The following is a 22,099-nucleotide window of genomic DNA, read 5'->3' as shown; positions in this document are numbered from 1 at the left end:
CGTCCACTAACCAATATTTCTTTCACAAGTTCACTCTAGTTTTAGGAAGATAGCAAAAGTGTATTATTAGTTGATCTAACTTTTTTTGTTAATCTCTCAAAATCTTGTGATGGGGAAGAAACTTAGAAAGAATAAGACTTTACAACAATATTTGTACATGAATTGATATAGGTTTGGCATCGCCATTGATAAGTCTCTCTAATTTTTTTAATGTCTTTATTTAAAAGGTGAGATATCATATTTATATTAACGTGGCCGGCTCTGAGTATTTAGAGGTCCTGAACAAAACTTAGATGGTGGTCTCTCATCTTTTAATGCACAACGACAACGCCCAAACCCAATACATGCACAAATAGGTAGAAAGCTTAAACCACTAGCGCTTTGGTGATGTCTTGCACATTTATGTACATGTGTATCAGTGTATATGTAAAGAAAATTTTGGGGTCCTTCCAAACTCGAGGCCCTGTGTTGTGGCAGCACACTCTCAGGGCTGGCCTTGCATACTAACGAATGAAAGTTTTAAGTTAAATTGCATTATGATTGTCGTTATGATTATCGTACTAATTTAGTATTGAACTCGTCATTTAAAACAAAAAGTCAAACTTAAAATGTTTTAATTATAAATGTGGAGGAATATTACAAAACCGTAATCGACATGTACTTGTGAAATTAAAATCAAACAAATACTGCTCACGTAAGACCATGTAAGATTTCCATGAGAACAGCTGCATATGACTAATTCAATCTTGTTTTCCAGAAAAGTCACCCATATTTTGTTTGCTTTCAATTCAGTCTCGTCTTAGAAAAACAAACACGTTTGAACATTCATTTTAACAGCTAATAATCCTATATATACGTACGACGTGTCGTGAGCAAGATAAGAAGTAGATAAGACTGACTGTGTTATTCATCGTATATGCACTTTCGAAGGATGACTTATCCTTAGAAAATTAAAGTCGGAATTTTACTACAAACACAACTGAGGTTGCTTATGTAAAAAGCACTTATAATTATAAGTGTTTTTACTTCTAAGGATTTATTTTAGAAATTTAAAAGCACCTCGAAATTCTTGTTAAGCATTGAAAGTACTGTTTCATAACGAGTACCTAACAAACCCTTAATCCAACTACTCGATCGCATGAACTCAAACCCGACACCCAACCTTGTGCCGCAGACCAATGACCCCGATACCCACATGCACCCAAGACAATCGGAACCCGGGCATGGGAACACTAGTGCATTTTTCAGTTAATCCCACACCACACCTCATCTTGTGTAGCACCAAATATCACATGAGACTAAAGTTATCCTTTCCAATCCAACGTAACCTAATGCACTAATCCAATCCTAGTCACTAAACACGGTCACAAGACGAGAGTAGGATTCTCTCTTCTTCAAATCCCTCTCTCCTTCCTTCTCCTTTGATTTAAATGGTTATGATTAAATCTCGTCAATATCATGTGTTGACTTCTTATAGACAGATAAAGACAAAGAGAGAAAGTGTGAGAGGAGGGTCGGAAAGTTGGAGGGGGGAGAATCCTACTTCCGTGATATCTGTAGGGAAATTTCACTATCTTGCACAGTAAAATCGTACAGGCTTTGTGTTGGAATTTGAGGGTGGTATTCATTCATCATGTCATGCAAACACAAACCAGTTATTCTTTAGCACTAAGTAGAGAATGATAGGAGTCAGAGTGAGAGACTACTTTTCCTTTTTGAGGGGGATGTATGTTGAAACATGTCTTTCCCAACCTGGGGGACAAGGATTGGTGAGACTTGACTTCTTTCATTCTTTGCGAGGTTCATTGGATTTGAAGTTATTTGGCCATACAATGAAAACGAAGGAAACTAATTTCCTATTTATTTTTCTTCATTCCGAGGAGAATGGTTTGCAACTTGCAATGAAAAAAAGGGCATATATAAAAATTACTTCTCAAAAAATGTATCTAAACTACATATTAATAGAACCCTCTTTGTCAACCAAAAGAGGGTGAAAAAACTATTTAGTCTTTTATCACAACAAAAAAAATTAATGGCAGTAATGTAATTTCACAACGCAAAGTTTTGTTATTTTTTGCACCTACAGGTAATTTTAACACCTCTATTTTTTTTTTTGTTCCAAGCAGAATGGTGTGGCTCCAGTGGCGACTATATCAACGCGTTATTTTCTACAACTTGCAATGAAAAAAAAAGCATATATGAAAATCACTTCTCAACAAAAAAAGAAAAAGTATATAGCTTAATTTATGAATTGCAAAATATAACACTGGTAAAAATAAAAAAAGTAAATATATATAGAGTACTGAAACAAAAGGAACAACCAATTCTCTAGCTAAGCTATCATAAACTTGGAAAGAACCAACTCAGTCCCCATGTAGGCTTAGGTGAAGCATGATAGTAGCATTTTCTTGATTTTCCAAATTTCCAACCATCTATGTAGAAAGGATGAGAAAAATCACACATATTGCTGCCACTGCGTCCAGCAAAAGAGGAGCCAAAACATGAACCAACTCCTAACTCTACAAAATATACGTAGTTCGCTTCCAACCCTTTGAAACTACTCGGTGGAAACGAAAAGGAACAACCTCGGCTTCTTTTGGGCTTCCGCAATCCTTCGGATCAATCTTGTAAACTAAAAAATCACGAGTCGCTAAATCGGTGTTCCAATCACTCTTTATCTGATCCGTAAACCGATGGATCAACAAGATTTCGATACTGGTTGTTGATTCAATCAAATATGACTTGTCCTTGACTTCGACTTGCACCCAAATACCATTAGGAATATCATGGCCAATGGAGTAACTTTTCCTTGATTCTTCTTTTTTGTCATAAACCAACTTCAATTCCAACTCATCACCATCTCCAAAGTGTAATCTGCGAGTTATAACGCTTCCGCTCCTCTCATCGTTTCTGATCAAGGCATATAGTATGCCACATGACGAAAACAATAAGCATATAAGAGACTCATGATTCTTATCATCCAAGATCGGAGAGATGCTCCAACTTTTATTTCCGGCCTGCAGACACCAATTTCCTTAGAAGAAAAAATTGTTGCCGCAGTACATTCTGAGATATTTGAATAGTGCGATTTTATGAAGAAGGAGGTCGGCTGTTTCAGCTCCAAATGTTTCCAAAGATGGGATTTGTGTCAAGGAAGGAAGTTCGTGTTTGGCTCCGGAAATAGGGTTGAGTAGAAAAACTTCAGTGTTTTCTTCATTGACCATAATCAACCGACCTTTGCAGGAACTATGAAACCACCCTTGATTTTGCTTTGACAGCCCTGGCTTGAGAACGTTACCCTCGGGCAGGATGGAGAACTCTAACTCTAACTCTAATTACTTGGAACTTAGTTTACTGCCGCCATTAAACCTGCAGGTCGAGGCTTGTTTAGTGCGTAGTAACCATGGAAATTGATTAGCAGTGCAGATATCTCTTCGCAATGCAATCGAACTCCAGTACTTGCAGGGGATACTTAAGCTGCGAACCCGATCAAGTAAGTCGAGCCGCTGTACGATTTTCTCGATGATATCCAAATGTGGTGTCTGCCAACACCCTTCTACAACAAACCATAGGCATTCCAATCAATCCCAATCCAAACAACAAGTAAAAACCAATTTTCCAAAAAAAAAAGAGAGCGAAAAAATTTCAAATTTTCAGAAAATGGATAAATTAAAGATAATTACCTTGATCCTCGTTGGCGTTCTTGGTGGTGTCCTTGACGTTTAGGTGGTGGTTGTTCTTCTTCAGACCCTGCATGCCCATCTCCTTCTCCTCTCCCCCGGGAAGATCCAAGTCCTCGTTCATTTTCTCCGGCGCCGGAATGTCCGAGTCTGCGTCCATTTTGGATTGGTTGATGTTGTCGACGCTTCGTTTTCTCTTCTCAAACACATCTAATTACGTAATTAATGGCGGAACCCCACGCTAGGCCTGTTGCTTCCAATTGTTTATTATTATAACGGCAGAACCCTAGACGCTACAACGTTGAATTATGACTTTGTTACAATTTATATAGGTTACATAAGCTCCTGTTTAAGTAGGAATCGTACACTAATTACAATTAAAACATATATTCATATAATATATGCAATACTTATTGAGATAATTCCTGATTAATTAATTCTAACAGTTAGGATTCTTATTTGCTCCAAAAGTTATTAGGATTCTTATGTAATATTCTTGATTCGACTAAATCTCCAAAGAAAAACAAGAATCCAAAATTATTGAGGGCTTAGTGAAATTTTTGCACAAACAAAAAATGGAGGCAAATTGGGTAAAGGAGATGGGCTTTCCTAACCCATAATTAATAGAGATTCTACCGTTTTATCTGATTATTGGGAAATAGATGAATAACTAATGACATGCAACCAATAATGATCTTCAAAGAACTTTCATAACTCGGAATTTTTTTTGTTAGACATAATCAGAAATGCTTTTAGTTGGTAGGAAACTCTCTTAACCTTCCCCGTTCCCCATATGCAAACCCAGGACAATCCACGACCCAACCCCTAGACCAATGACCTGGTTTTCCATATACAAACCCGGCACAATCGGAACCAAGACTTTGGAACACCGGTGCCTTTTTCATTTAATCCAACTCACTTGTGTAGCATCAAACATCAGATTAGACTAATGATATCTTCTCCAATCCAACGTAATCTAATCTAATGCAACAATCCAATCCTCACTTAACATGGCCATAAGATTGGGAGTTTCACTATCTTGCACACTATAATTCTACAAGCTTTGTGTTGGAATCACACTCCTATCCAAAATTTTCTCTAGGTTTTGCTTACGAATGACTTGGAGCAATCACACTCCTATCTTATAGTGGAGACAAGCAAGAGAGAGAGAGAGAGAGAGAGAGAGAGAGAGAGAGAGAGAGGGGTACAACATCAAATGGTGAAGTTTCTCTCAAAGATGCAGAATTATGGAGCAATCACTGCTCATTATAATGAGGAAAAGAAAAAAACTAGATTTAACAAGAAAAGACACATGGTAAGAACTCGATACTGTAATGGCAAATCAATATCACGTATAAGGTTCACGTATAAAATAGAAGATGACTGATTGGAAGACAATGACCGAACCACCAATCTCGCAAACTATGGCAATGAGAGCATCTCATAAAACTTCAATCTCGGAAAACAGGCCCTTAATCCAACCACTCCGATCCGCATGATGGTGAAGAAACTAGAAAGAATCAGACTTTTCAGTTGATTTTTTGTTGGTGTCTACCTGACTTTACAATAATATTTTTACGTAATTTTTTTAATTTCTTTATTTAAAAAACACGAAATTAGGTTAAATCACACAATGATCAGTTACAAACCCATTGAAATCAAACAAATACTTCCATGAAAACAGCTACATATGCCTAATTCCAAATTATCGTTATACAGAAAAGTCACCCATCTTTTTTTTGCTTTCAATTAAATCTCCTCTTAGAAAGACAAACACATTTGTCCATTCACATTAGCGGCCCCATGCACGTCGTTAGGTGAGCAAGATAAGAAGTAGGATTAGAGTACTAAACCCGAAAATGGTCCAACCGTAACTCACTTTCGAAGGATGACCTATATATCCTAAGAAACGTCACCCATCTCCAGAAAATAAATGCAGTTGGCTTCCAATCCTTTGGAATTACTCACGGGCAACGGAAAAGAACAACTCGGCTTCTTAGAAACAATATTTGGTTCCCCAAACTCTGTATCTCGATAAAGCTTCCACCATCCTCCTCGTCGAACTTGTAAACTACAAAATCACGAGTCATTGTCTCAGGACCAAGATCGTTCTTTATTCTGTAATCCGTAAATTGATGGATCAACAAAAATTCATTGTTGGTTGTTGATTCTATCAAATATGACTTGTGCTTGATATAGACATACCTAAAACCATTAGGAATGTTAAGGCCAGTGGAATAATATTCCCTTGGTTTTCCTTTTATATCAGAAACCAACTTCAGTTCAAGATTATCACCATCTCCAAAACGTAACGTGCGAGTTATAACTCTTCCACTCTTGGCATTGTTGTCGATCAAGGCATATAGCATGCCACATGAAGAAAACAACAAGCATAAAAGAGAATCGTTGCTATCATCCGACATCAGAGAGATGCTCCAACTATTTTTTCCCGGCCTGCACACACCAATTTCCTTGGAAGAAAAAAATGCTGCCACCGTACATTCTGACATGTTTGAACTCGATGGTGCAATTTTACGAAGAAAACGGAAATTTTGTACTCTAAAATTTCCGAAAGATGGGATTTGTGTTAAGGAAGGAAGTTCGTGCTTGGCTTCAGAAATAGGGTTTAGTAGAAATACTTCCAGAGTTTTCTTCATTGTCCATGATCAACCAGTCTTTGCAGGAACTATGAAAAAGCCCTTGATTTTGTTTCGACAACCCTAACGTGATAACGTTACCATCGGGTGGGATGGACAACTCTAAGTACTTGGGCCTTGGGTTAGTGCCACCAAGCAACCTGGGTGCTTTAGTGACCAGTAACCAGGGGAATTGATGATTATTGGGCATGTCTCCTTGCAATGCAATCGAACTCCAATGCTTGCAGAGGAGGCTTAAGCCGTGAATCCGATCAAGTCGAGCCGCTGTACGACGTTCCCTATGAGTTCCAAGGGTGGTTTCTGCCAACACCCTTCCACAACTAACCATAGCCATTCCAATCAATCCCAATTAAAAAACAGTACAAAACCAACTTTCCCAAAAAATGAATATTTCAAAATTACAGAAGAAAGGAAGAAATCAAAGAGAGAATTAATTACCCCCGTCGACGTTCTTAGGGGTGTCCTTGACCTTGAAGTGCTTCTTTTCTTCAGGCCCTGCCCACTGATCTCCTTCTCCTCACCAAGAAGACTGAAGTCCTCGGTCATCTCCTCCGGCATCAGCATGTCCAAGTCCGCGTCCATTTTGGATTGGTTCATGTCAACGCGTCGCTTTCTCTTTCTCTTCTTGTAAAAAATCTTTAGTGGTTGTTGGAAGAAAAACGTCTTTAGTGTTTGTATGTAATTGTAGTGCCAGAACCCTAGACGCACGCTAGACCTTTTTGCCTGGTTCGAATTGTATGTACTTACAATGGCAGAAGAACCCTAGACGCTAGGCCTTAAACTTGGCCTCCAAGCAATTCGTGAGTTTGACGTACGTAAGAATTCTTCTTCATTGATATTTAGTTCTCAATGTTGATTTCATGGAAAATCTTGATTCGACTCGGTCCCCAAAGAAAAACAAGGATCCAAAATTAGTGTGGGCAAATTGAGCCGAGGAGATGGTTTTCCCGACTCATGATTAGGAGAGATTCAACCATTTAGTCAATTACTTATCCACTCTTACCTAGTTCTTTATTGGTCACAGGATACATAACCGGTGACATGAAGCCAATAACAATCTCCATTAAACACTTTTATAACTTGAAATCATTTCTTTTTGTTAGACGTAGTCGTAAGCGCTTTTAGTTGGTAAAGAACGCTATTACCCCTTTCCAGTTCCCTCTATGCAAAACCCGGGACAACCGGAACCTAGACTTTGGAACACCAGTGCACTTTTCAGATAATCCAACTCTTTATTGTGTAGCACCAAACATCACATTAGACTAATGTTATCATCTCCAATCCAGCAATCTAATCTAGTCTAATGCAATAATCTAATCATATTCACTAAACATGGCCGTAAGATTTGGAGTTTCACCATCATGTGATGCAAACCCAACCAATATTCTGAGCACTATGTTACAATGTTACAGAAGTGAGAGACCACTTTTCCTTTTTGGGGGGACAAGGCTTGGTGACTTGAGTTCTTTCATTCTTTGTGGGGTTCACATTCACTTTCTAACTCAACACTCCCTCATATTCCATGGTTATGCAAAAGAAACTTCGGTAGGACTTTTTGACCAAAGCAGCTCTTACACGGAGTAGAACTAGAGCATGGGTCAGATGGACCAAAATATATGAGATTTTTATGTTTATGTGAGAGATGTCCTACGAATGATTTGATCAAACACTCTTAAGTCACATAGGGGTATACAACATTGAACAGTGAAGTCTCTCTCTCAAAGATGCAGAATTTATGGTGCAATATTGCTCATTTACAATGAAAAAAAGGAAAAGAAAGAAAAAGATATAAACTCAATATGCTTATATGGCTAATTGCTAACCGGTATCAGATCACAAAAACTAGATCCCAACCATTCCGCTTCACGTTAATACAGAACTCTATGGATGTACCATCAGGTGTATCGACTGAATAAGGTTCATGTAAAAACAGAAGCCTGACTGATTGGAAGCAACGACAGAATGACCAATCTCGCAACATATGGCAAGGAGAGCATCTGATAAAACTTCAATCTTCTGAGTGACTTGCCATCCCTGGTTTGGGTTAGAAGCTCTTGTTCTGGATCAGTAATGTTTCTCACCTAACTCTGAGGCATAATCTGTACGCAGCACATCATGCTGTTGCCTAAATATCCCAATTATAATGTACGGACATATAACCATGCCTGCCATAAACAGCGTGAACTGCAGTAATGCAAACAGTACTTAGACAGTTTCACAACAAAAATAATACGTAAATCTACAAGGTACGACAAGATGAAAAGAAACTAGGATTTACCAAAAGAGGAAGCGTCAAGAAACTCCATATTGGCCACAAAGCAAAGCAGAAGCTGCCAAAAAATGGAAAGCAGCAAGTCAGAAGCAGTTATCGTAAACATACCACCTGATGAATGTAAAATGGAATTGCAGTATGGTTTCTCTTACAAGCAAAATGAGATGCCGCCAAGTAGTGTCACAAACGGCAGAGCAGTTATACTTTCTAATTCCCATTTCTCGTCAAATCTCCTTACGCCCCATGCCGACATACTCGTATAAAAGAAGATGATAATGTTTAAAACTACGCCCACCATCCCAAGGTATAAAGGCAATCTGCAAGATTTATAAAAAAAATAAGAACGAAAGCTTTCAATCAAGACCATAAATCCAAAATTTCACCTAGTATTGTGTGAACAGAAATCAAGAGGCATAGGCTATGAGATTTTCTACGTATGTCCTAAACCATTTACATTTCAAGAGTAGCAAACGATACATCAAAGATTAGTTTAAGCTCTGTCAAAGCTTGCAAACGCAATCAGGAAATTCAAAGGGAAAATGTACCACCAAATACCCAAGACTAAAGAACCAAGTCATACAGTATATAACATTTAGTACATATTACTTATCACAAGCCTGAGGCACCACCCTTCTAACAAATGAACAAGCAAAATAACCAGCGGTGCAAAATTGAGAACAATTCAAGCAAAACCGATACCTTCTAATTCGCTCATCATGGCAGAAGATATATATCATATTGGATTTCCTGTCACCATAGTACACAATGAATGCTGCTGAGGCAAGCCAAAGGGCATTCTCCAAAATCTCAATCCGCGACCAAACTTTCGGACTTTGTGGGGACGGAGAGCGCATAACCGAGCACGCATCATCCTCAAGATCATCGCCGCTCGATGCATATCCCTGGCTATGCCTCTGCCTCATATATCCGGCCCCAGTTGGCGTACCACCCGACATCAAGACAAACAATATAAAGTACACAAACTACAAGAATCTCAAGCCGCAGAATCTGACCAAACCACTCCAATCAATCACTAACTAAACCCCCACCGGGCAAAACTCAATTCTACAAAGAATGTAGTAAAACTGTTCTACTCTTTCTGCTGCTCCTAAACCTCTAATCAAATATCAAGCAGCAATGTGTTTCTGTATCTATCACAATCTATGAAAATTGAATGCGATAATCTAGTAATTCAATCAGCAAATATCACCTAAAATTACAAAAGTCCACCACTTGATCATCAAAGAACCAATAATTTTTTATAATCCAAAGAACCCTTATCAGAAATCCAAATTCCCGCAAAACCATCTCGAATTCGACTACAAAAAACAAAAATTTCAAAAGAACAAACCCATCTGGCCGCCAACTCAAAAATCCTCTCCCAACAGAGAACGAAGGCTTCAAATTCTTCAAACCCAGTTCCCCAATTCAACCTCCCCTCGAAACCCAGACGGCAATTTCATCGGTTTCTCCGATTCGCAGATATTAATCCCAATCCCGAGCAGCAGTCCTGGAATAGGGGAGCACAGAGGGAGAGCTGCAAAGGCTGTGCGACTAACGGAACTCCAGAGGGGTATTTTGGGTCTTTTGCGGGCGGGTGCATGTGGCGTCCCAGCGCAGGTGTTTGGAGAGGGAAGAAGGAACTGGATCTGTTCCGTATAACGGAAGAACGTGTTTGGATTGAATTGGAAGTTTGGAATTCGGGAAGAAGAAATTAAGGATGTGATTCTTTTCGTGCACGTTTGAAAGGCAGACAAAAGAACCTTCAATTTTGATGACGATAATTTTGATTTTAAATTTTGTAAATTTCCCTCTTTACTGTTCTTCGTTTTTGGTATGTGTATTATGATTTATATGATTCATCGTGGATGCAAGGGAATAAGAACGTTGACGTGAGAAATTAGGATAACTATCACGAAGGATTTTTTTTTTTTTTTTTGAACAAACGATATTATCTACATTAAAAGAGATAATGTGAACTTAGCCTTATAATAAGCTCACAATAATGTGGTTCAAATTTGCCTTTGACGAGAATCGAATCTAAGATCTCTCACTTACAAGTGAAGAGGAATACCATTAAATCGTAATATTAAGTGGCATAACGAAAGGTTTTTTTTAATCACCAAGGAATTAACAAAACAACCTTGTCACCAATTAGGTTAATTATCACGAATTTATTATTTTTTTTTGTATTATACGAAAATATAAATTCAAACTTAACTGCAACGAAAATGAACATTGTCCTAACTAATCGGCCTAACAAGCATCTACCCTTCTTTAATTTTTATTAAAGATGTGAGATGGAATGGTGTTAAAGTCACGCCCACTAAAAGTTGGCAAGGGTGATTGGCCCAAACACGAAACCTCAAGGTTCCTTCTTTCCCAGTTGACTGCTTTCTTGTTGATTGCCTGCTTGGAAGGCAAGCAAGATAATTCCTGGCTTTGACCATGCTTGTAGATATTTCGGCAGTCGGGTCGGTCAGGGCGGGCCGTGCCGACCTCTAGCCGGCCTATCCGGGATGCTACAGCTATTGATAATATCCCTCCCAACTACTTACATTTGATTACAATAGTCAACGGGGGCAAAAATACCCCACTTGAAGGTGCAAAGGACATGCCACAATTGGTTATGGGATTGTATATCGATTACACGACAACATTTGTACATAGAAAAATGAAAAAACAACCCAAAACTACTAGCTAGAACGTTATCACGCATGCTTCATCATCAGTTACCGCCTCCGTTGCACAGGCTAACCAAGTCCATCAGTGTCGAATACAACACTTCCAGGGATAGTTGACCTAAAAGCTTCCTAGTTTCTGACGCAGCATCGGAAGTGTCTATACTGAGTTTTCGTTCCTCTATAAACCTGCCGTCTACGACCAACCACCATGAGATGCATCCTTCACTGTCTCCTGGGTCCACATGTGCCACCACGCTGCGTGTTTCGCCCTGAACCAGCTCAAGTGACAAACAAAGAAAGTCTCGGTTTGCCTTTATTCCAACTGCAAGAGCTTCTTCGTGAAGCCAGCGAATAACTTGGTCTGCAACTTGTTGCCAAATTCGTAGTGTACCACACACAATCATAGGCAAAGAGAGACATCAAAAGACACCGACGGTGTGTTTGCCAATAATCTGTCAAGTTTCACAACGCTACCTTTTTTCTTTATAAATTAAAACGACTTATAAACCACCTTTACAAATATAAGAGATACCTGCAGGAAGATCTGCCAAATTGCAGTCGTATCTGTTCATTGAACAAATTTCCTCAGAATTCCCATTGAACAGGCCAACCATATTTGGAGCACCTTCCCCTTCTACATTGAGGCAATCATCTGTTCCAACCACCTTAGTATGAAAACGAGACTTGGCAACGTTTCCCACATGACGTATGTCAGATGCTCGGGTTTGACATGCATGTAGAATGGATTGAGGAATCTTCACAGAGAGCTTCCATGATGATGTCCGCGAATGCCAAGTGGGTTGAGATAACAGCTGCAGATATGGTACCCCTTTAACCTACAGAATCATGGACACAAGTGAGAAAAAGTTCAATCAAATAAATTCAAATTCAAGAATTGATATGTCTTCACAAGAATTTGGACTTTACCACATTTTCCAGCTCTGTAAGAACTTTGTTTGAAAAGATTCGATGACCCAAAGACATGCAGAAATGGCCAAGAAGTCCGGACCCTTGTTTGGCTGGTTGACCAGATACTCGAGCACCTGTTGTTGTTGGTACATCCTTTGCTTTGACAAATACATGCTGGTGAAAAATCTGTTGCAGATATATTTAACAACTAATTTGATCAGGAATTACTGACATTTTCTTTGGGGTATCCGGTTTATCATCCTCTGGGAACTGCAAGCCATCCAATGTGTCCAAAGGTAAAATTGCATTCTCTATGTTCTGAGTGCTTAGACTGTCAGCTGTTTGTTCATCTTTAGACGGGATAAGTGATATGAACACAGAGGTTCCTTCGCCTCTATTCAGTTGTAAATAGTTTTCTTGTATTCCAGTTACATTGACTCCTAAAGTTTGGTTGAAAGCTTCACGATTTACCAAATTAAACGCCTGGACCATAAGAACAGGAGTTAAAAACCATTAAAATGAAAGAGGGATAAATAAGAAAAAATTAATGTGTAAAATATACCTGCTCATCGAATATTGCTTGATGAACTTTGCAAAGAAGTGAATGCGTTTCTTTAACACACTCATCATCGCTTACAGATTCTTTCTCAGCCTCTCTTGATGAATTGATTTTGGTTTTACTGGATTCAATTGGATTATCTGCTGGATTAGCACCAAGAAAACCAAATTGATGGGATTGAAATGAATTTGGAGGTAGATTTATTGCCAGCATGCCAGCCGAGTCCTGTTCAACACGAACTGAAGACAGAACAGACGGCCGAACTATAGCAGCTGGATCATATAATGAGTTGTCAAACAGATCAATGGTAAAGCCTTCATTTCCAGAAGCTGAAGCTGCCAAACGCTGCCGCTTAACTTTCCAATTTTGCTGTAATCTATCCACTTGCCAATATACGAGATAGAGAATATTGTTCAAGAATATATGAATACTATTGTACCGAGTTCCTTTCACTCATGCACAAACAGAGTATCACAGATTTCAAGTTACCCAAATTCCTTTATGCAAGAAGAAACCAACGAGCTTATTGAAGTCGTTTATAAGTGATATGAACAACTCACGCAGAAATATAAGCAATTAAAGCAAAAAGCTTTTCTTGGTGATAAGAAAGAAATCAATGGCCAAAAAACTAACATCAATGCCAGCAATGTGGAGCATCATCAAACATTGCAGACTCACCTGATTAGAGCAAGTAAAATCTAGCTTCTTGAGCAACCTGTCGGTCCAAAGCCTTGGCAGACTGCTTAAAGTACTTTCCAAGATGCTGAAATGGTAATCGATAACACATAAACAGCTATCCACGAACAATCAAAACAAAAAGTTACCAAATTTACAAAATTTACGAAATCTGGAACCCTGCGAGAACAGCATCACCCTGAAGCATTGAAGCTTGGTTGCTGCAGACACAGCAAGATCAGACAGAGCTTCATTAGGAAGCGGCTTCGGACGCGTTATGCTAGCCACTGTTACAGCATCGTTTGCTTCCACCTGCACACATTCACATTCCATTAGAATCACTCAATCACAGCATGCATTGCTCCTTGAAATGAAATCTGTCAGAAATCACCTGAGAATTGAAAGACTTACGGTGTTGATGAGATCGATAATGACAGAGAGCTCCTGGTGCGCCAGCTGCAAGCTCTCCACCATGCTCAGCCGTTGCCACTGCGTTGCGGCGCTCTCTTTCAAGCTCTTCTTCTGCTTCTTGTTCTCGTCCTTCCCCACAGCCCACGCGAAAACGATTCCCCGAATCAAAATCTGCCGCTTCTCGTCGTAGCCTACATCACTTTAACCAAAGAAACAGATAGTTGGGGTTTCCGAGAAAATCCAAAGTTGCCGTTTGGTTGCCGAGAAAATAAAATCAGCCGAAAAAAAGGGTGAAGAATAACGACGTACGGAGGAAATTGTTCGAGGCCGTTTTCTTCAATGACTTCCAACCACTTGATGGGAAGCTTGTCGAGCGAGATTTCCATTTTTCCGTCCATTTCCTCTCGATTTTTCCGGGAATGTGAAAATTTGCAGAGAAAATTCGGACAGAACCGTTGGAGGAGGGAGTTGGAAGCTGGTACACTGAAAGGGAAAATTCGCGGATTCAGTCGAACTGTGTAAAAAGACATATTTGACCTTTTATCTCGATTTTAGTTTTTCTTATATTTTTTGAACTCGAATTGTTCTCCTTAACTTCTTGAAACTCTATATTGTCCCAATTTTATCGGATGTCCTCGAAAAGACCCTTAACTTCTTGAAACTCAATGAATGTAATATACCATATTTGTCCGAATTTTGTTAACTCTGTCAAATCATGTTAACTTTGCTAAAGTGACAATAACAACCTCAATAATTTGGTCTTCCTCCAAGACCAAAACCGTATTGTAATTAAATTGCATCAAACAACGGTTAGAACTTGTGCGTTTTAATTGTCCCGTCATGTCCATTTGTACATGATTTTGGGTTTATAGTTTCCAAATTCATACATATTGTTTAGTGGATTAAAATTATAAATCAAAATATGAAACTTGAACATATTCTTTGCATGGTCTCAACCTTCTGTATGTAACCATTTGTCTCGTATTAACCCAAATGAATTTGGCACCAGTGAACAAACGAAACCTAGCCGTTGATTTCTTCTTCACTGAAGAGCGGGCTCTTGATTTCTTCCAACCGAGCTAACAGGGCCGTCGGTTTTTCCCCTCTCATTTTTTCCTACCCAAATCCTTGACACGCCCACAGTGCCGCACTTCTCCATTTCCTACCCAAAAAAGAGGTCTGCGGCAGCACAGTGACCCTTACAGTGTACAGATACACCAAGTATCCAAATACCGGAGCCCAAGTCCACAAGAATACAGGAGTAAGGGGTGAATTATCTCAGGTAAATTCTAACTGGGTGGGTTTAGAGCTTTCGAGAGAGATTTTGTTGTTTTATTCGGCTCTAATCTCCCTCAAAAACTCTAAACCCATTTATTGTTTCAGCAGTGAGATAAAAGTTAAAAAATAAAAAATAAACTTACCTACAGCATATGAGCACTATTTTTTGCAGAGTTAAATATTTTAAACTGTTTTAGCCCTTATCAAGGAAAGAAAATAGAAGAATTGGGAGCTCCCTTCAGTCCAAAACATAGAGCTACTATTTTATTCATAGCCGCTGGTTTGGGCTGCATGGAACTCTCATTTCTGCAATTTTCGCACGAATATAGACAAGAAAAGAGAAAAGGGAAGCTGAGAAAGATGAGAAGGGATGAAAATGGTGTGTGGATTTATAGTTAGTCATGGCTTGAAGATGAATGCCAAAGCATTGATTGTAAGAACTGTGACATCTAACTGATCAAGAGAATAATCCTTATTTTGATAACATACAAATGCAAAGGTGAAATCAAGTTTTTCAATTGCTTCCCAAAAACAGAAAATTATTTCCAATTGTTCTTTGCATCCAACCTTTATTCATTTTTTTCCCTTAACTGTTTCATTGACTTTCATCCCCCCACTCTTGACTCTAAATACAATTTAGCTACTGGATTTAGCTAGACTTAGTATCCTATTAAATCTATTGGCCTACCCTTACAAATATTGGAAGCTTTCTTCTATTCCAAACCTAACCAATTTGTTGTCTACTTAAATGCTTATTTTGCCTGCAAAGGTTAGGTAACTCATGTAGTTAAGAACAATTACTCCGGCATTTGAGGTTCTACGTTTGATTCCCGGTTACAAAATATTGCTTGTATAAAGAACATTAGGTCATTTTGCCTTACCTTACACTTAGATGTTTATGTAACAATTGCAAATGACATCATGATTTGCTTGAAAGAGGCATGTAACTCAAGTAATCACTCGTTTACGTAAGATCTTGCATTCGACTCTCTGATCGCTTTCAAAGACAACTATATCACTTGCCTTACACTGTTTATATGAATGCATGAAGATTGAGACTGAGGGCTCCTCTTCCCTTAGTTATCAACATGGACCCTCCTCAATGAAGGGTCTGTTGCTGAGCTTTTAACCCACAAACATTCTGTAGCAATTGGGTGGGGTGTCACTCAGGAGCTTCCAAGTCCAAAGTCTCCACATGCAGATTTATAATATATACATACATATATATATATATATATATATATATGGTGCTAACGATAAGGAACTAAAATACAAATTCACCAATCAAATTCATAATAGTCTTCTAATTAACAAACATGCTCCCTACAATTTATGTAAACATATAATTCAGAAAGAAAATAATATTGAGTCTGTGCTAACCGTACATGCATGTCTCAAAATTATTTAATAAAGTCTTTTTTATTGAAGAATATCGGGTGAAATTTATTTCATATTTCTTTTAATAATTCGAAGTTTCAATTTATTCTCAAATGCTCATTGATCAATATTTCTTGAACAAAAATCAAACACATCGTATTAATCAAAAGTGAACTGCACCATCATGAGGAAGTAAAATTTGACCATCTAATTTTTTTTTAAAGATATTTCAGAAGAATTACTTTTCTACCTCTACGCATGTTGGAAGAAAGATAGGACATGTGATCCTGTTGACTCGGGGTTGATGGTGATGCTTAATTAATAGATAAGTATATGCTCATCCTGTAAGTTTCATTGACTGAAAATCTCTTAAACCAATGCCATGAGTAGTTTATGTAATACCTCTTTTCTTGCTCCCTGATTTTCTCCTATATAAATCTTATAATACTAAACTACTTTAATCTACGTGAATATGATTTGAACTAAGGAGAGTAAGAGGCGGATGCAACTTCTTGACTAACTGACCAAACCGATATATTACATGAGTTAGGCTTATGATAATAAGCCAATGTTTACTTCCATTCCAATGTAACAAATTTAAAAAAAAAAAAAAAATGAATAGTCCAGTATAAGGTTGCATACGATAAACGTTCTCCTCCGACCATCAAAAAAGAAAAACTGGCTTGGAGTCGCTTTTTTTTTAATCCAGTATAAGAAAGAAAAATTGCATTCTTTGTAGCTCTTAATAAGGAATATCATAATCTTTTTATAATTTGTTGATCATGTTAATTTTTGGGAAAGGTGCTTTGAAGAAAACAAAGGTTGTTAGTTATAATGCAGAAAATTCTTTATTATCCTATTCTTCCCTTCCATCCCTTCCTCTTATATATTGTTTTTTGTCTTATTATTTTTATAAAAAAAATCAATATAAGATGTTGACGTAGCTTAACCGTGACCGTTCAAATAGGAAGACATGGAAAGATAAAGAGATTAAGAGGGTAGAAAATCTTCATCCTAGTTATAAAGCATATACAATATATAATATCATAGTCAATTCTTCAACGTAGGAGCTACAAATTTACACGTATAGATTTGTGCTGTCAAATCTTGTAATTTAATTCTACGTGTATATGTGTGTGTGTGTGTGTGTGTGGATAAAGAATACCAGCATACAGCAAAGACAACAAAGACAGCGACCATTTGGTTGTGTACCAGAGAAATAAGCGGTGGAACGTAGGGGGATCTGGGGGGTCCTCTGCTGCTTGTCTCTAAAACAAAACCATATCACCCGTCGGGGACCAACACGCCCCAACGAGTAATTACCAATGTCCACCAATATCTAAGTATCTAACTACCACCAATTTCAAGCAACAACAAACTCGTAATATCGTACGACATACATGCATCTACAATTAACATAAGTTAAAATGGGCGATCAACGATAGCACTCCTAAAAAAAAAAAAAAAAAAAGATGACTAGTAATTAACATAAATTGAAATGCATAAAAACAGACTGGTATTTAACACAAATCGAAAATGAAAATCTAATTCAACAAGCAACCAACACATGCACGACTGACGATAACATTATTCCAAAAAATACCTGATTCCAGAAATTATTTAAGATTGACTGGCACAAATCAAATATGGTAAACGACACATCACATTACCACTCCTAGTCAAAATCAAGAAATGTAATGCGCAAAACTATCAATCTCAACCTCATTTTAATATCCAAGATTACAGGCAGAGTCACATGGTTTGCTGCTATAAATTATGTTACCATCCTAATCAACCATTAATTAATACCCCATTGATTTTCCTGGTGATTCCAAACAGTCCCCCTATCCTGCATTATATATATTTTGTACCGCCATAACAAATGAAAGGGTAAGAGAGAGTCTGAGAACTGAGAAATGGCGAGTAGCACTCCCAGCCATGAGAAGCAGAAGAGGGGAGGAGCCATGTCCACGTACAAATACAATCCGAGCAGCGGCCGTCACTTAAAGCCGGAATCCAAGCCTGTTACTACAATGGCGGATAAGACCCATGCTTTACGAAACTGGTTCAATTTATCCATGAGAAAACCAAAACCTAGTCCGGAAATTGATGTAGTCCATTGTGACGAGAAGAGGAAGCAGGGCGGGAATGTTACTTATAGTTTAGATGGTAATTTTGGAAATGGAAGACGAGGAGGAGGAGGCGGAGGCGGAGGAGGAGGGGAAGTGATGGTGGTTGAGGCGGCCAGGAAGTCGGTGTCTCATGTGGAAACAAATTTGGCATCAGTGGCTTCATTTCTTCAAGTGAAGGTGTTGGCCTCTGACATGCCTGGGTTCATGCAAGTTCATGCCTTCCGCAGCGCCAGACGAACTTATGACAGCTTGGAGAAGTTTAGCTCAAAACACATGGCTTATAACTTAAAAAAGGTACGTTCCAAATTTAAACCCTAGATCTACATATATTATGTTATAGTTACTTTATTTCATCACTGTCATTTGCTCTTATTATTAATTAAGATTAATTGTCCAAAGCAACCGAGGTAAAGTTAATTAGCACAGTAAATGAAAAGGTTTATGAATTTTGACGGAGAAAATTTGTCCTACCACCAGTACAATCAGCAACACTCAAGAATCTCTTGAGGGCGAAGAAGCCCAAGACAATTGTCTGGGATAAAATTATTTTCCTCTTTGGTTCTTGGGATACAATTGGTTTCTAACTTCTAAGTGGAGTTTCTTTTTGGAGTTTACTTCCAACCATCTCTTGTTTGGATGATTGGGTTCATGTGTGATCATATTCATACGGTGATACATACAAACCCCACAGACAACATGGGTTCGATGAATATATAAAGATAGAAACATTGAGATTGATTCACTGACCAGATCTGATATATTTCTTGGTGCTTCTATTTAAGATTCTCAAGTGTTTTTGTTTGTATAAGATAGTCACATGAAAACGGTGATAAGGTAGATTCTCTTCTCGGTCTCTTAATCAATATGAGGCCACTTAACAAATATTTGACGAAATAAACACGTAGTTGTATACAACAACTACCAATCAGTTATAAGACAGATTTTTGTCTCGTTTATAAGGCAGCCTTTCTCCTCTGACTCTCTATCAATGGGGCCACTTGGGATCCAACGGTTACCCATTGATCAGATGATTTCATGAGATAGTTTGGATCTTGAATCAATGAATCTGGATTCGCAGCACTTGTGTTTCTGCACTAGTTGTTCTCCTGTCTCCAAATCGGAAGTGTGTTTATGTTCCAGCGGCTTCCAACAGCCCATGTGTTCCAATTAATAACAGTTCTTCTCAAGGTGATTAGTCACTTAACTAAAATTCATTGACTAATCATGGGCTCTATGATTTATGCAGGAGTTTGATAAATTGTACGGGCCGGCATGGCATTGTATCGTGGGCTCGGGTTTCGGGTCGTTCGTGACCCATTCAACAGGTTGCTTCCTATATTTTTCAATGGAGAAACTGTGCATTCTCTTGTTTAGAACTAAAATCCAGAAAGCTGTGGACTGATTGTTGTCTGTATTTAACTATTTATTTCTTTTTTGTGGGTTGAGATCATTACTGTATTATTAAACAAGAACACTGGATTAGAGTGTGCATATATAATCTCAAATATTCGACCTTAATTAATTATTTAGTGGACATTTTGTTCAAAAAACTTAATTAGTAAACATAGTCAATTTTTTGTTGCAAGTTTGGTTCATGGTAATATTGAAGTCGTGGAAGCACTAGAAGGAGCAAATATGGGCATAATCACATTGGTTAGAGCAGATGTGCTTTCCTTTATGCACATGAGTTTAAATCATTGCTTCTGTAATTTAGATTAGTTTAAAGTAGAATATCGTCCACATAATTTAGATTGAGCTCGTGGACCATGTTAGCCAGAGATGACCTGCAATTCTGCATGCAACTTTTGAATTAGGGTTTAAGTTTATAATTTAATTACCACATTCAGCTTTTCGATTAGGGTTTCAGTTTTTACCTTATGCAGCTTTTCATAAATCATTGGAGAGACTTGTTTTTCAGGTCAAACATAAATTTCAACTGCAAGGTATGTATGGTTTTGAAAAACAAGGAATGTGACAGGTGGTTGAGTTTATCGTTTTTGACGTCGTTGGGCTCTAATTAATTAGGGTTTTATTGGTTGTCTGGTCTTGCATGTGAAACTTGTGGAGATGCAAATTAACATGACATAGGATGCTATATGCTTTCGACGAAACAAAACAACGAAAACGAGGTAAAAAAAGAAATGATTAAATATTAATTAACAAAATGTACGAGAGAAACAACAGAAGTTTTGGTTTAGCTAAAATTGGTTAGAACGATATGTTTCTTCTCGAGTTTGAATCCTTCTCCTTGTAGTCGAGATTAATTTGAAGTAGACTGTCGTTTGTATAAAAATTTGAGAGAAACAACATCACAATTAGTGAAGTAAGTAGAGAAGAGAAGCAATCATGAGTAGGTATGGAGAAAAACAGAAAGAAAAGGTGGGATTAAGAGTCAAGCATGGGTTGCCAGATTGGTCTGGAGATCTGACCATTTCGTGGTCCCTTGTGGCTGGCTGGTTTAGTTGAATATGTCTAATAAAGCATAAGAATATACGTAATGGGGCGGTCAGGTTCTTCTGCTGCGGCTACTGATTGCTAATTTGCTAATTAATTTGCCTTCTTCTATTTGTCCAAGCATATAATAATAGGTGAGATTATGCATGATTAATCAGTTTTATTATCCCTAAGCCTTTAAATATACAGGAACGAGGAAACTATGCTTGTTTTGGAGGCAACTATGAAGTCACGAGGTCTTTCCGGAAACGCATCATTTCCCTTTGATTTGGACTGCTAAATAAATCAAATACAATAATTTTTAAAATTCGAAGAACACTAGCAACTTTTTAATTTAAATTTTCTTATTATGTTGTTTCGCCTTGTCTTTTTGTCCTATAATGTTTCATGATTATTGAATCGTTTATTTTTTAAGTCACGTTAAACTCTTAATCTTATTGTAATCAGGCGGAATTGGAGGTCAAAAAATCATAATTATGTTTCATGACCTTAAAAATATTTGACATCAATATTCAGAGGCGGATTTCAAGGCGAGTGGAGGTTGTTGCTCTTACTCCAATTCTCTTCTAACTACAAAGTTTTAAAATTTTCGTGGAAGTTAAAACTCCACCATGGTTGCTATGGGACAAACTGTTTGACAAAATTTTCTGAACCCACCACTAACAATTTCTTCTACATTTTTTTCATAACAATCTTCAGAAGAAGAAAAAAACTCATATCCTCATATGGTGTGGATCCTTAACAGCTCAACAATGAAAAAAAAAATAGTGAATAAATAGATTAGAAAAGTGAAAATTGATTGTTTTGAGGAAGTTAAGTAGAGGAAAATGTTAGTTGTTACTGTCAAAATCCAATACACCTTATCCTTATTACATACGTGTCCTTACAAGCCAACAAGCCCCGCTGTGAAGCGACCTCAGCGTAACCCTAACCCTAATTGGTTTCTTGTCAAAAACCCCAATTAATTATTGACTTCGAAAAAAAAAAGCAAGCCAAATAGCCAATAGAAAA

General features: G+C 37.9%; 2 protein-coding genes and 3 pseudogenes across 2 annotated transcripts; 1 reads left to right on the top strand and 4 right to left on the bottom strand.

The window, feature by feature from the left end:
* Positions 1–2,212: 2,212 nt before the first annotated feature.
* Positions 2,213–3,840, bottom strand: LOC125469563 (annotated as a pseudogene).
* A 1,742-nt stretch (positions 3,841–5,582) lies between these two features.
* Positions 5,583–6,919, bottom strand: LOC125469562 (annotated as a pseudogene).
* Positions 6,920–8,034: 1,115 nt separating this feature from the next.
* On the bottom strand, positions 8,035–10,445 carry LOC125469655. Its single transcript, XM_048567281.1, has 4 exons — positions 9,309–10,445; positions 8,762–8,926; positions 8,616–8,667; positions 8,035–8,521 (listed from the first exon to the last, which is right to left on the bottom strand). The coding sequence occupies exons 1-4, from the start codon at positions 9,563–9,565 to the stop codon at positions 8,402–8,404; spliced, it is 594 nt and encodes a 197-aa protein (XP_048423238.1). The 5' UTR covers positions 9,566–10,445; the 3' UTR covers positions 8,035–8,401.
* A 768-nt stretch (positions 10,446–11,213) lies between these two features.
* LOC125469654 lies at positions 11,214–14,423 on the bottom strand (annotated as a pseudogene).
* Positions 14,424–18,216: 3,793 nt separating this feature from the next.
* On the top strand, positions 18,217–20,163 carry LOC103958291. Its single transcript, XM_009370548.3, has 2 exons — positions 18,217–18,928; positions 19,881–20,163. Exons 1-2 carry the CDS (start codon positions 18,419–18,421, stop codon positions 20,034–20,036), a joined length of 666 nt encoding a protein of 221 aa, XP_009368823.2. The 5' UTR covers positions 18,217–18,418; the 3' UTR covers positions 20,037–20,163.
* Positions 20,164–22,099: the final 1,936 nt, after the last annotated feature.

Source organism: the organism of the source record quoted next, unplaced genomic scaffold, assembly GCF_019419815.1.
Source record: "Pyrus x bretschneideri cultivar Hongxiangsu unplaced genomic scaffold, Pyrus_bretschneideri_v1 Contig44, whole genome shotgun sequence".
NCBI classification, from domain to species: Eukaryota; Viridiplantae; Streptophyta; class Magnoliopsida; order Rosales; family Rosaceae; genus Pyrus; species Pyrus x bretschneideri.
This window is presented reverse-complemented; position numbering and strand designations above follow the sequence as displayed.

What these genes read in the sequence shown, in the direction of transcription:
- LOC103958291 (XM_009370548.3), top strand. Translation starts at nt 18,419, where the DNA reads ATGGCGAGTAGCACTCCCAGCCATGAGAAGCAGAAGAGGGGAGGAGCC. An exon ending in TGGCTTATAACTTAAAAAAG is followed by an intron (nt 18,929 to 19,880) that starts GTACGTTCCAAA and finishes TGATTTATGCAG; the next exon opens with GAGTTTGATAAATTGTACGG.
- LOC125469655 (XM_048567281.1), bottom strand. Translation starts at nt 9,565, where the DNA reads ATGTCGGGTGGTACGCCAACTGGGGCCGGATATATGAGGCAGAGGCAT. An exon ending in CATGATGAGCGAATTAGAAG is followed by an intron (nt 8,927 to 9,308) that starts GTATCGGTTTTG and finishes TAAATCTTGCAG; the next exon opens with ATTGCCTTTATACCTTGGGA. An exon ending in TCTTGACGCTTCCTCTTTTG is followed by an intron (nt 8,522 to 8,615) that starts GTAAATCCTAGT and finishes GCATTACTGCAG; the next exon opens with TTCACGCTGTTTATGGCAGG.